This window comes from Labrus mixtus, chromosome 13 (genome assembly GCF_963584025.1).
Source record: "Labrus mixtus chromosome 13, fLabMix1.1, whole genome shotgun sequence".
Lineage (NCBI taxonomy): Eukaryota > Metazoa > Chordata > Actinopteri > Labriformes > Labridae > Labrus > Labrus mixtus.
In genome coordinates this window covers 14,495,655-14,510,078 of record NC_083624.1, presented here as the reverse complement: position 1 = coordinate 14,510,078, position 14,424 = coordinate 14,495,655, and the positions used below count along the sequence as shown (strand labels likewise).

The following is a 14,424-nucleotide window of genomic DNA, read 5'->3' as shown; positions in this document are numbered from 1 at the left end:
GACTAATCTTATGCTTCCTGTACCAAACAGTTCAGCATCTAAGACTCTTAAAAAACCAACAGACACAACAGTCCTACAAAACTGTAGCAACCTCCTGTGTTCGTCGTTTGCAGGGTATTAGTATTTTGAGATCTTAAAGGCTTTATATGCTATATATATTTTTTTCATCCAGCAGATGTCGCCCTTGAGCACCAGCATGAAACCAAAACAACTTGCGTTGCATTGTTGTGTTAGCATGCTAATGCTAGCGATCTTTATTATGCTCGTATCTTCACACTGCATGTAAATGTACCTGAAATGGCCGTGATCTAGAAACGCAGTTAAGCAGTGAGTACAGTATGTTATTCTTCTTTTCTCTAGTCTCTCAATTAAACAACTTTTATATGCGAGGGGAGGAGTCAGCCGGCCATCCCGGCAATATAAACAAACTGAAGACAGGACTCGGAAAACATCACAGACAGTGGCACTCAGGTGTTACACTCATTGTAGACAGTCATGACTCACAGAGTTATTTTCAGAGGATATACTTGATTTCTATTACATTTAAGTGTGAAAAATTGCATATAAAGCATTTAATAGAGAGGCAGCACACTTATTAATTCTTTCAGTCAATCAAAAATCCCTCTGAGCATATGATAAGTAATATCAATCAGTAGGAGTTACGGCGTAAAAAGAGAGCTAACCTTAGTGTGTAAATGTCAGCTGAGGATGTAGGATTGAGGCGCATTGACTGTGATTAAGTTAAAGTCTGGATAAAGATGACTTCAGGTTCTTGTCGAGAAGAGTACATTTTGTGATCGACTCTCCAAAGCAGCTCTCATAGTTCGTGTCGGATGCTTTGTGTCTGTGACAATGTATGACCTTGTAATTAAAAATTATAGTTGCCATGGCAGCTAAAGAGTGGTCCTCTCGTGTGTGTTTTTAAAATTGCTAAAGAGGGACTTTTTGGGCCTATTTTGTGCACATATTATCGTTTGATAAAAATAGCTTCTTTTTTTTTAATGATGCCTCTTCTTTCAGTTTGTCTTCCAAATCCCCAAGTTAATTATAAACTGAGAGAGAGAAAACCCAGAAAGAGACGAGAGGATCAGCGATAAAGAATGAAGTTCAATGTTAAGCCCTGCTCTGGGACAGCACATTGTTTCTAAGTTTATGAGAATGCAAATCGTAAAATCTCAGTGTTTAAAGTTAATGAGTTACAGGTCGTGATGTGAAGCTCATAAAACCATAGAAGCTTTGAACAGATCAAACCACCAGCAGAAATCACAGTTTCTCTACACTGAACCTTCTGCTCATAGTTGTGCTGTGTTTGTATTTAATTGGTCAAACGTCTAAATCTTTAGGAAGCATATGTAATCTAATGTATAGTGGAACTTTAATAGCAGTGAGACTGACAACAATGCATTAACATCTGGAGCATTTCTTTGTTCTAATGTTCTCTGTTCTGTCTGCAGTCTCATTATTCATTAACAAAGTAGACAAAGAAGTTTCAGATATTTTATTTGTTATTTTGTTTAACAGATTGTAAAAAAAAAAAGTTTGTTAAAAAAAGTAACTATTTAGTGGACTTTAGGACAGAAAGAAGTTGTCAACGCAGCAGGATCCTGAGTCCAGCTGTGAAACAGGAGATATTCCCACACTATACGCACTCTTAAACTTTTAATCATTAAACACATACTCCCCTCTCGAGAGACACCTACATATCACGTGCCTTAGGCCACAGTGTGCCACCACTGAAACAGTCATAAAAATGGTAATGCCTGCAAGAAGACAGCATGAACAAGTCAAAAGGGCAGCGCTGACTTCTCATTAGTGAGGAAACTAGACGCGCTAGATTGTCTGCAGCAGTGCACCAAGACTCAACCATAGGCATCGCCACACGCCGTGAAGCTACCTCTCATTTGCCTCCCGCCAGCATCCATGGGGGAGCTCGGAAAATTTGCAGTTTCTTCCTTGTGGTCCCCACTCCCCTCTCTTTTTGTGTTGTGCCAATTAGGAGAGCCTAAGCGACACCCTGGGCCATTTTTTTTTGAGCCATAGCTCACAGGAGACGCATAATTGGAGAGAAGACACAGACCGGTGGGTCTCCTTCTCCTCTACTTTGTTCTCTGATCACTGCCTGCTTTCACCTCAACCACAACCCTTCAGCACACCTTCCCCGTCTAATCACACACACAAAACACACACACGCGCACACTAAAAAACTGCGACTGCATGAGGGTAATGAGAGAGAGAAGAAGATGAGCTTTAGGAGTGTGAAGGCCCTGCAGTGATGTACTGCAGGCTGATACACAGTTGCCTCTCAGGGTTACACAATGTTCCGCTTCATGTGACAAATAGGAAAGCAGTTGACTGTAGCGCCTTCACTTTTGTGAGGCATAAAAATGGCGGTAACAATGAAACGCGAAAGCAAGGGTTATTAAGGACATTGTCATTTATGACGAGATGTCCAGTGTCTCCTTACTGACGATGAGGCTCTCTCCACAGCACCTCCATGAAGAAGCTGCAGAAGAGACTGATGAGTATGGTCTCCTGCTGTAACATAAAATTGACAACAATGTTTGCTAATTTATGCATTTATTTGCAGGTCGTCAAGCTTCCTGACCCAAAAAAAACTGTATGTAGTTGGTGGATTCTTCAGAGGGACAGAGAGAGAAATACAAGTCACACATGTATATTGTTGCACTTTGCGTGACGTGGAGGTACTGTGCAGCTCAGAAAGTCCACAAAAGAAGGCGTAAGAGAGCTGTATGGTTGAAGTTCAAAGGTCCTGAAGGAGCAAAGTGCTCACTCTGTTCCTTTACACTTCACTGCATAGTCAGGCCGACATGAGCCTTTAAAGGCTGAATATGCGATTTTTCACACTTCAATTATATCTTCTGAAAATAACTCTGTGAGTCATGACTGTCTACACTGGGTGAAACATCCGAGTCCCGCTGTCTGTGATGCTTTCCGAGTTTTCCGAGTCCTATCTTCAGTTTGTTTATATCTCTGGGACGGCCGGCTGACTCCTCCCCTCACGTATAAAAGTTGTATAATTGAGGGACTAGAGAAAAGAAGAATAACATACTGTACTCACTGCTTAATTGAATGTCACGTAAGCGTTTCTAGATCACGTGTAAATTTACATGCAGTGTGAAGATACAAGCATAATAAAGATCGCTAGCATTAGCATGCTAACACAACAATGCAGCGAGAGTTGTTTTGGTTTCATGCTGGTGCTCAAGGGCGCCATCTGCTGGATCAAAAAATCGCATATAAAGCCTTTAAAGAAACCTTCACAAAGTCACTCTTTCTTCATTACAGGGCAATGCATCAAAAAAGGTTGCAAAATAACACTAGCATGAAAAATTAGTGGAGAAACAAAACTAATAACGATGCTCTCATACGGGCATGAGAGCTCAGTGAATAGTATGTTGAGGATTACCAGTAAGATGCCGTAAATCAGTCATTATGTTGAGGCCTCATCCCAAGTAAACACTTACAGGAGGTATTTAAGCTAACTACGTCATCAGCAAAACACCAAGTGCCTTATACTTGTTCATTACTTTACCCCCAGGTAAAAAAAAAAAACAGCAATCAAGATTTGGGTATAAAGCTTACAACAAGTGGCTGTTTAATCAGCACTTACACATCAGGGCTGTCCTCTTCAGTTTAAATATTCCCCCCAAGAGGATCTCCAGCCTCCTGTTTTCCAGCGTCCTGGTGAGAGGCTCTCTTTGGTCATGTTTTTAAATCCTACAGCTGGGTAATGGGACAGTAACAGCTTGATTCAGTCTCTCTAAAGAGCCCTCTGTCAGGCATAAGACATGTTTCAGATCATCTCTTCACAAGCGAGACCACCTGGGGCCGATTAGACGTGAAGAGGAAGTGTGTCTGCCAGCGTGATTTTACTATTATTAGTCATTTTTACCCTCCGGTTTTGTGGCAGCTTTGCTTCTTTTGTTTCTATGAAATAAACTCGAGCAGCGCTCAGTAGCTGGTAGGGAAAATATGTTGGTTTTAAGTAATAGTTAAATATTTGACCATGAGAAAGATGTCTCAGAATGTTCATAGTTTTAAGCATGACAGTGAAGAAGCTGTTAAATCAGTGAGGAGCAGATTTTTGCAGAGCTTTTGTTTGTTTTGACAAACTCCTGATATTGCTCACTGACGCCAGTTATCGGTTAGACGTGCATTACACAAAGATACTGTTTTAGTCGGTTGAATGTCAGCAGTGAAGCACACCCATCACCCACTTTAGCAAACACACCACCATCTTCGGTCTGACACTGAATTTCTCTCAACATGAAACAGTTTGTCCTCTGCAGAAAGAATCAAAGTTTTTCCTCCTCGGTCTCGCTCTGTTTTGATTCCCGTCCCGGGCTGACAGGTGGACTGACAGTTTGAGTGATAGTATACCTTTCTGACTTTTTCTTCTCCTGCTTCATGTGTTTACGTCTGAATGAAAAAGGAGGCGAGTGAAATTCTGCTGAAATGTCACTTCACATTTAATGCTGGAGGCGTTTTGTGTCATCACAAGGACACGCGTATTGAAAACCTCAGGAGGATGGTTTCCTTAGCATGCACACAGGAGAGGAAAAAATACCCTCAGCCTGCAGCCAAATGATGAAGCTGTAGATGTAGTGTGGTTTTTCTTTTATTAAAAAATAGCGATTGACTTGAGCAATGACAGATTTCAAATCAACCAAACAGGCCCTGTGTTGAGTTTAAAGTTTTCTTTTTTTGACTGGACAGCTGAAGTCTTAGAAATATTGGATTTGGATAACAAGCACTGTGCTCCTGCCGCTTGCTTTATAGTAAATGTAGAGGGAATACTGCTGTTTGATCATTCTCCATGCCTTTGTCTCTTTCTCCAGTGTGGGTGTGGCTCTGGGGCTTTGTGTCCATCACCATCATCAGCCTGCTTTCTCTGCTGGGAGTGGTGCTGGTACCCATCCTCAACCAGGCCTGCTTCAAGTTCCTGCTCACCTTCCTGGTGGCGCTGGCAGTGGGCACGCTCAGTGGAGACGCGCTCCTTCATCTGCTGCCACATGTGAGTATACCAGAGAATTATCTGGACAGTGGATTCAAACTTTTAGTAGAGCGCAAGTCTTGATTCCCCTTCATTGATCAAAAAGTCTAGGTTGGAATAATTTAAACCTATAAGACATTTTCTAACTGTTCTTACTTGAATTATGGATCCATAAAAAATGGATTGGCCAGAAATGTGTGAGTGACTCCTTTTGTAAAACTAGGTCTGAAATCATGGCCACTAGAACTGTCTTTATGTTCAATCAGCCACTAACAGGCTTGCAGCGCTGACATGCCTGGGATACTTCAGATCTCTTCTACATCCTCTAACAGATGTGCTGTTATAACTTTCGCTACAATACACAATGAATGGGAATGTATTTTTAATTGCGTAAGGTCGCATGCAGTGTGTGATGGGGGCTGCTGCACCCGCGGTCTGAGATTATAAACAGAATATTTTGGTTTACTTAGGATCTCTGAGGACGTAAATGTTTGATTTTTAAGTTGTAGGATCCTTAAATCTAGCAGTGTCTGTTGTTATTCTCAACAATAAAGAACAGCTGTTGAAGTAAATTCTTTGTAGGACATTGTCATGATCCAAAATTAACGCGTATCGAGATACAAATCGTATCGTGAGGTTGTGGGAAATACCCAGGCCTAGCTCTAGACTAGTGGACTAGTTTGAGTTTGCATTTCATTGACAGGGAGATTAATTGGTAGGAACATCCGTAGTCAAAACCGTCAATTCAAGCTAAGTTTAGTATTTTCATGTCAGAGTCAAACTCCTCTGTTGTAGTGGTAGCTGACCTCCTTCTGGGTATTTCAAAGCCTTTTTCAGTGATACTGAAACCTCATAGTCCCTCTTCCTCTAACCAGTTGTAAGTACATTTATAACACACAGAGATCAATCTTTGGGCAATCACAGTCACACAGTAAGTTTCATTTATCAGCCTCACCGCCCATCCTGTCCGTTCTATAACAGTAAGAGGCATCCGGGATTCCATGTGTGCAGCTCCATGAAATAAAATCTATGCACTGATGAATGTGAAATCCTCCTCCATCCTTCTCTCGCTCATCCTCTGATCCTCTTTCTTTGTACAGTCTCAAGGGCAACATGACCACGAGCACGGTGGGCAAAGGGCGAGCCAGAGCACTGATCTGGTTACTGAATTTGATGGAGTGTGGAAAGGCCTAACTGCGCTGGCCGGCATCTACCTCCTCTTCATCATTGAGCATTGTATCGGCATGTTTAAGCACTACAAAGACCACAAGGTGAGACAAACATGACCCGGCTGTAGCAGTAGACTAGGCAGGATAATCATCAGATACTGACTCTCATGAGCGGTTGCTTTTCTCTCATATTTTTTCAGTTTTATTTCTTCTTGCTAAAAACATGTCAACATGTCAACAACAAAATTGTTTCCGTTCACAGGGCAAGAAGGCGATCGAGGAGGGCAAGATTGGCAGGAAGTTGTCAGATCACAAGTTAAATCGGCGCTCAGATGCAGAGTGGCTGCATCTGAAGCCACTCAGTGAAGGTAAGAAGTATTTCAGACACTCAATGTTCACAGCAGCTTTGAACCTCAGATCGCTTCTAACTCTGCTGTCATTTTCAGACCATGACACCACAGTCATCTCCTGCGACAACGGTCACAACGACACGCAGATCACAGAGCTCCAGCCTCCCGACTCTCCCACCACCAGGACGCCCCTGGCACCCCAAATCTCCCAACAAGAGCCCCAGTCACCCAAAAAGGAGAACGGACGCAAGGTGAAGAAGCACGGACACGGCCATGGTCACTCGCACGGACACGGTCACTCCCATGGAGGAAACTGTCACTCAGACCAGGAGATGAAGGACGCCGGTATAGCCAGCATCGCCTGGATGGTCATCATGGGTGATGGCATGCATAACTTCAGTGACGGTTTGGCTATAGGTAAGAGATTCTGAATCTTCACTGTCAAGTCTTTAGTTGATGACTCCAGAAATCTTCTGATCCGTCACTGACAGATGTTTGTGTTGGCAGGAAATGAAACAAGGAAACAGCACGTCTTTCCCCGTTTCATTTCCTGTATCTATGCTAAAGCAATTGACCAAATTGCACTTCCCCAGTCTTATAATAATAATTTATCCTTTATCAATCCCACGAGGGGAAATTTGTTTTTTACACTCTGTTTAATGAACATGCTACACAAACAAAGGCCGAAATACACACACATGCACAAACAGGATCCTATGGACATGCACTAATGGAGAGGTCTCAGAGTGAGGGGGCTGCCCACAGCGAGCACTCCAGAGCAGTTTTTGGGGTTCGGTGCCTTGCTCAAGGGCACCTCGGCAGTGGACTGGCACCTCTCCAGCTACTCCAGCTGTCCGGGACTTCAACCGGCGACCCTCCGATTCCATACCCAAGTCCCTACAGACTGAGCTACTGCCGCCCCAGACTTGCAGACTTTTCTTGCCCGTCCATTATGAATCTGCGACTAAAGATTCAGCCAGTCTATGAAGGGCCTCCAACAGACCTTCTACAAACAGCAGTTTGCCAGTCACTGATTTAATATAATAGATTACATATAATCATTACAAAGTGACTGAATGTCCCAACCTAAAAAAACAAACTTATTTTGAATGTGTCAAAGGACTAACTTATACCATAAGAGCCAAAAACATTATTCAATCAAATCAGGACACAGATATAAGAAGCGTGTTGTCTCATACCCTCAAAGTCTTCACCAAAGATTAGTAACACTTCACACACACCTGAAGTCGGCATGTCCACAGCTAGGACATTTGGATTCAGCCTAATTGGCTGCTGGCTCAGGTTTCACATTCAGTGTACAGACATGAAAGTTACATCGATTGTCTCATATTTTCAGTGTATTTTCCCAAAATGTCAAACTTGTTCTCCCTGACATGTGCTGAACTTCTTGTCTGTGCAGGCGCAGCGTTCAGTGCAAACCTGACAGGAGGCATCAGTACATCAGTGGCTGTTTTCTGCCATGAATTACCTCATGAGCTCGGTAAGTGGAGTGCACCCAGAAAGTGTCAAAAAAACTAAACAAAGCAACTAATTTACTCATCACACACTCGACCCTGCACACTTCATCGACTCTACCGGTAGAACAAAGCTGCTTCTGTCAAGGCCTTGCAGTTAGCTCACATAATGATAAGCATTGTCTAAATCACTGCCTCATGCAAAACCGCTCGTTCCCTCACTTGAAGTGAAACTTTAATCCGAGTCTCACGACCCTCTGTCCCTTGGAACTTGTTAAAAACCCAGTGGTGTCAATAATCATCACTCTTCTTTTCACTCCAGAAAAATGTACTTTTTTCCAGATTAATGGCTTTTGTCTGACAGCAGCGAAATGGCTTGTCAATGTGTCTGTCAGTGAGGATGATGTACCGTGCCTGGCGCTCATTGTTCAGTACAGTCAAGACTCAAAAGACGCTGCTGCAGCTGCTGGTGTGTTCATTTGCATTCAAATCGCTTCTCTCCGAGGACTCTTGATTCAGTTGCATTCAGCAACAGTGAACACTTTTGTTTCCGAATAGTGTTTCTGTTTTTTTCATTACTCCAATGCTCTCCTCTGCCCGTTTGTTTATAGTGCGAGGAAGAGGTGGTAAGAGTAGGGTGAGAAACGCAGACAATGGGGCCATCCAGAGCAGATCAGTACTAATGATGTGTCTCGTTGCGGTGCGCTTTCCATGCCTCGTTTGTGGGCTTGATGAATAGAGTAGTGTCAATTACTGCAGAGAGTGAACTGCTGAATAATAGCCTACATTTGTCTGCCTGCTCCCCCTTGTGTTGACTTACTAGACCATCAGGTGCTCTTATTGTTGTGTTTCATGGGGGGGGGCACACAAAAAATCAGCTTCTTTTTAAAGATTTTATTTGAGGAAGAGGGATGAACTCCTTGAATTACAAAGCCTGTGATCTTTGGCAATTAGCTGTTTTAAGTGCCAGGAAATCATCTTTTATTGGCTGCATCTTTGGGGTTTCAAGATGTTCAAGAAGACAGCTGAGAGCTAGCGTTCTTTTTGTTTTTCACATTTTTTATCCTGTAACACTATTTTGGCTCTGTTGTACTTGAGTTTCCAGATGGTTAACTGCAGCACAAGTTCTATCTCAAACAACATTTAGAGGATTTGCGAGATCAATCTCTCCTCCCGTTATTTTACACTTCCTATTCGGCGTCCGCTCTTTAGGAGCAATTGCTGCCAGGCTTTCACAAGCACAGGGCTGCTTGTCAAACCCACCCAGCAGTTTGACAAGAGCACCTCTCAGCTCCTCCTGAAAACAAAAGCCGTCCCCCTCATAGCAGCTGGATGGCAAAGATGATGATTATGAGGGTTCTTTAACCACCCAGAGTGAAGCTAATTGGCAGTGATGGGTGTGTTAATTGCAGTCGATGAGGCGGCAGCAGGCGTTTCTGAGTGCCTGATGAATTGGAACTGGGGAGACAGGAAACGCCAAAGAGAAAGTTGAAGAGGGGGGAAAAAAGGCCATTGAAGTGAGGCGTGTGCGGACTGTCTGTCTTTAACTTCTCCCCCTTTTCTTGGGGTTTGATTGATGGGTGAGAGCAGAGTGGTAATATATTCATTGTGGTAATTAGCAAGGAAAAGAGGCCGCTTGTTACACGGCTCAGGAAATGTAGGCCACCCCCTTCTCAGTATTCATGTCTTTCTCCAAATCCAGGGCGTTTCCGCCGAGACTTGGGCCTCTTCCCGCGTTTGGCCCCAGCAATGATTGAAGAGGGTAGAGAGGCTACGGCATGCATATGTAATCATAAGTGTTTCAGCAGGGAGTTAAAGACATATTTCTTAGAGAGAGAGGCTCCTGATCTGTTTTGCACCTATTTGGAGACAGATAGTGGCAGCAGGTACATAGAGGGAGTCTGCCTTTGGTGACAAGGTGAACTTTTCCAAAGAAGAGTCAGAGAATGACATGTGCCAGGCTACTCACAGAGGAGGTTTATAAGCAGCAGAGTTCATGTCACTTTGCAGGCTGTGAACAGAAATTAGACACACTGCTGTCAGAGGTGCAGCATCACACTTTGTGTCACTTTTATAAAGTGCTTGAATCAGACATAAGGTTTGTCACGATATCACAATTCAAAACTTGAACTCAAAAGACATCAGTACCTGTTCCCATTCCATGGAAACATAAATAGAAGTCTGAGGCACCTAAAGTTGGGTGATCTCATGTTTTTAATTCATGGAAATGACACTCTAACTCCTGTACACTGCTGAAATCAGACAGTCATCATAAAATAATTGGCACACGGCAGCTATCCTGGTCAGATATCTGGAACAGACACATTTTGACGAAAGCAGTCGATCTTGGCGAGCTCTGAGCATCTGGAGGAATTAGTTCTTCTCTCCTCTGTCCTGACCCACAGGACTCGACAGTAGTGATGAGCTCAAATTTCTTAGATTTTCTGGATTTGACGAGTGTGAAACCAGGTTACGATCCTTAACAACAATGGTGATTGTATGATTTCAAACACATGGTATCAAAAACAATTCCACATTATTGACGACTTGTACGCCAGAATGGATTGGCTAGCAGCGTGACTGTTGCATGTTGGGATATATGTGTTTTTTAAATGAGTCTCTCCTGGCTGACAGGTGACTTTGCGGTGCTGCTGAAAGCGGGGATGTCAGTGAAGCAGGCCATTGTCTACAATCTGCTATCCGCCCTCATGGCCTACGTTGGCATGGTGATTGGCACAGCTGTGGGCCAGTACACGCACAATGTCACCAGCTGGATCTTCGCCATCACAGCTGGCATGTTCCTCTATGTGGCTCTGGTGGATATGGTGAGTTGGCACAACGCGCTCTACAGCCCCACAGTGATAATTGTCCCCTAAACAACGTCAGCTTAACTTTCACTAACTCCTCTCCCACACGGGCAGTTAGTGCTCTCCTCTACCTCTTACTAATCTGCAATGCTGATTTCCAGGAAGTCTCTTTCTGATCCCAATTGGTCACTCTGTTTCTTTCATAGCTGCCAGAAATGCTTCACGGGGACAGTGAGGACCACAAGCGCTGCCAGCTGGGACACTTTATCCTGCAGAACCTGGGCATGCTGACCGGGTTCGCTATCATGCTGCTCATTGCCATCTTTGAAGACCAAATCGTTTTTGATTTCGGCTTCGATTAAAGAAGAGACAGGGGTGGCGGGGAAATGTAGTAGGAGAGGGGAGAGCTGGATGTATCAGTATTGTTCTTCTTGGCCTTATCATGCTTTGTTTGCAATGTAACGGCCCAGTCTTGCATGCGTTGTGAGTCTCGTTCATGGCCTGTGCCTCCATTCCAAACAAGCAGCGGTTAGCTTATGCATATCACATGACTGTGCCAGTGGTGTTTACACTCTGCTCCTCCGTCAGCTCCAATCTGTCTGCTCCCCAAGAAGCAAAAAAAAAAAAAAGAGAAAGAAAAAAGGCTGAATGAAAAAAGAGCGGGCTGCTATCCAACCAGAAACACCTCTGCTCTGAACCAGTAAGCTCCATCTTTTAAAAAAAAAAAGAGCTGGAAGGTGTTCCTGCAGAGAAGCAGCTGTCACGGCCCGGCAGCTCGCCGCCCATGCATCGTCACCTGTTGTTGTTAGTGTGTTGTTGTCCTCGTACTCCGCCCCCACGCCTCTTCATCTCTTATCCACCCTGTGCTGTGTCCCATCATCCATGACTCGTACATCTGTGGTGTGTGTTCCACCCGCCATCCGTCATAAACTTTTGATGTGATCACGCTGTGTACCAAACATCCCGTGTCTCTCTGTGCCAAGCCCTGGCCACTGGAGCAGAACCACAGCTGCTCCACACACACCGTCACAGTGTCCTTAAAGAGACGTGGAGTTCAGCGCTGCTACTTTTTTTTATTTTATTTTTTACATCTGAAACAAACCCTTCAGCTCCTGTGGCTTCTCCGGTCTAAATAGAAGAGAGTGTTTTCCTGATGCTTCGTGGGAGATTCCCAAAATGATTCAGTGTTATTATGATAAAACTTAATCCATCTTTGACTTCAGACTTATGTTTCAGTCTAATTAGATTTTTGGGATTTTTAACACTAGTTGATGGTAATTTCTAACACAGCTGCCAAAACTTTAGCAGTTTGGCATTAAGGACTAAACAATCTTTAAGAACTAGATGTCATAAATGTCTGATCACGTTTTCTTTAGGGGTTTGACAATCTGTCGCCAAGGGAGAAACACCGTCGTTAAGTCTTTATGCTCTCTTTCCTTTAAAATGTGAATTCAAAACTACTCTTACCAGTCTTCATCAATAAGGTGTAGTTGAGATACAGCTAGGTGCTGCAGTGGATATTTAATTACAGTGGGAGGTAGAGTTTGTAGATTTTTTTTTATGTACTGTAAATACATGCTGTCTTCATAGTGTCAGTAGTTTAGCAAAGCTTATCTTCTTTCCTGCTGAATCGATTTTTAAAGTACCTCTGTCAAGGACTCAGTGAAGCTCCTGACAATCAGAGGGGACCAATCAAAAGACAGACTAAATACTGGCTGCTTTCAAACGACAGCATTCCCTGCACTTGTAATAGATGTTAAACCTGCGTTGTTGAACCTTGTGATTATTACTTTTATGAATATTTTTTACTTATGTTTCTGAGGGTGTCTGTTGAAGTCACTGACTGACTGTGCCAAAACTGGTCTCAGTGTGGGTTTTCAGTGGCTGGTGCTTGACACTGCCCCCCCGCACCCCAACCCCTCCCTAACGCCCCGACATTCCATTGGCTGTTCTGCGGCTCACATGCTAAGCTAACTAGCTTCAGCTGCTGGAGCGCACACGGGTAACGTGTGTGACTTCATTTATCCTGTCACTGTGTGACATCATCCATCTTCTATGTCTAAACGGGCTGTAAATCATCGTCAGTCACATCGAACTCATGTTGTTGATCTGACTGAATCATGCATGAAGCATGAGTGAAACGGTACAGACGTTGTGCTGAGTGTAACTTTGTTTTCATTCTTTGTACTGCAAAGTTAAAATATTGACAACCTTTGTTACTTTATAAAGAAACTGTGTGAAGATCCTCAGAGGTTCTTCAGGTGTTATGAGCCTTTTCGATGATGCAGGTGTGAGAGCACAGAACTTCGCTGCGTCACTTTTTTTTTTTCTTTTATAGGCTTTTTTTTTTCTTTGTAGGTTTATGTTTGATTTAGGTGCACACTATCGTTAAACAGGACCTGAATGTAGTTTCAATCTGTTCTCTAAACAAGTTGTAGTTTTTTGACATCAACTAATTAGCTTTCTTCAATACTCATTTTGATTCTTTAGTTTATATTTATGTTTAGAGGTTTCTTTTTTCTAGAAACAGTATTTTTCTCGTTGGTATTAATTGTTTAATTTAAATCAAAACGTTTAATTAGAGTTTGACACTTAATGAAACTACGACCCAAATACAGCTTCTGTTTAGTTTCTTGGGTAGCAAATTGTGTTGAAAATGAAGGTCTCTGATTGCACTCATTCTCGCTTTGTTGTACGTTCATTTGTTTAGTCATCTGGATATGAAATGCAAAATGTGACATCCTTGCTGTTTGCCTGTCTGTGCTTCTCCCCATTATGAAAAGGACAATAAATTCTGGAAAAATCTCCGACTCCTGATCTGATGGTTCAGAAACCCCCCACCTGTAACTTCATGCTGCTCATGTTGTGTGTTTGTATAGGGACAGAGATACGTGTAGATCCCACTGTTCTGATTGCATTTAAATACTTTAATTAACATTTAATAACTTATTTGATTCTTGAGTTTTATTTTAGATTGAAGAAAAGTCACAATATATTGTACCATAAAGCCATCATTGTGATATTAGGTCTCTAACAAATGCACACAGCCCTTGTGTTCTGCATAAATATAATTTCTGTTCACGTTCTTTAAATCACATCGTGGTATTTGTGTGAAACCGACTGAGACTAGGAGCTGAGCTGGCAGAGCAGAGCCACTCCTCGTCTGATCCAGTGTTCAGCAGGAATGTCAGAGTTCAGTGTCATTCCAATGACGTAGTTGGTTGAGTGGCCGGTGGTGGACAGGGTGCCACGCCTCTCGCTCGTCTTGTAGACTGGCACCACATAGCACATCCTCTGGGGAATGTCCTGCCGCTTGACAGGCTTCAGCCACATCTGGCAGAAAGAGAGGAGCAAGGAGACGGAGGCGTTACACACAAGCAGACGGGGAGCAACACGGTACAATGACTTGTTTTATAATTAAACTCAGGTTGTCACGTTTTCTTACTCGTCTTCCATTAGCTAATTCAACCAACAGTCATTGTAAGTTAGCCGTTGTTTCAAATTCAAAACATTTGACTAGTGGAACAATTAAACTGGCAAACTGAATTCTGAACGCCTCTGCTGACATGCAAGAAAGTGAACACTGTGAGAAATGTGACAAATACACAA

The 14,424-nt window shown here is 43.1% G+C and overlaps 2 protein-coding genes across 3 annotated transcripts in view; one reads left to right on the top strand and one right to left on the bottom strand.

The window, feature by feature from the left end:
* slc39a10 (solute carrier family 39 member 10) overlaps positions 1–13,618 on the top strand; it is a 28,231-nt gene extending 14,613 nt beyond the window's left edge. Inside the window, exons 4-10 of one of the 2 annotated variants that reach the window (XM_061053829.1) lie at positions 4,860–5,035; positions 6,115–6,285; positions 6,446–6,551; positions 6,630–6,950; positions 7,954–8,034; positions 10,643–10,833; positions 11,022–13,618. In XM_061053829.1, the coding sequence (XP_060909812.1) occupies positions 4,860–5,035; positions 6,115–6,285; positions 6,446–6,551; positions 6,630–6,950; positions 7,954–8,034; positions 10,643–10,833; positions 11,022–11,177 (1,202 nt within the window). In that variant the 3' untranslated portion in view covers positions 11,178–13,618. Of the gene's footprint in view, positions 1–4,859; positions 5,036–6,114; positions 6,286–6,445; positions 6,951–7,953; positions 8,035–10,642; positions 10,834–11,021 lie in introns of both variants that reach the window. The other variant, XM_061053828.1, reaches the window with a different exon arrangement.
* A 109-nt stretch (positions 13,619–13,727) lies between these two features.
* The window catches only part of dnah7 (dynein, axonemal, heavy chain 7), an 80,302-nt gene continuing 79,605 nt past the window's right edge, over positions 13,728–14,424 (bottom strand). Inside the window, exon 66 of the mRNA XM_061054662.1 lies at positions 13,728–14,148. Coding sequence (XP_060910645.1) covers positions 13,942–14,148 — 207 coding nt within the window. The 3' untranslated portion in view covers positions 13,728–13,941. The remainder of the gene's footprint in view (positions 14,149–14,424) is intronic.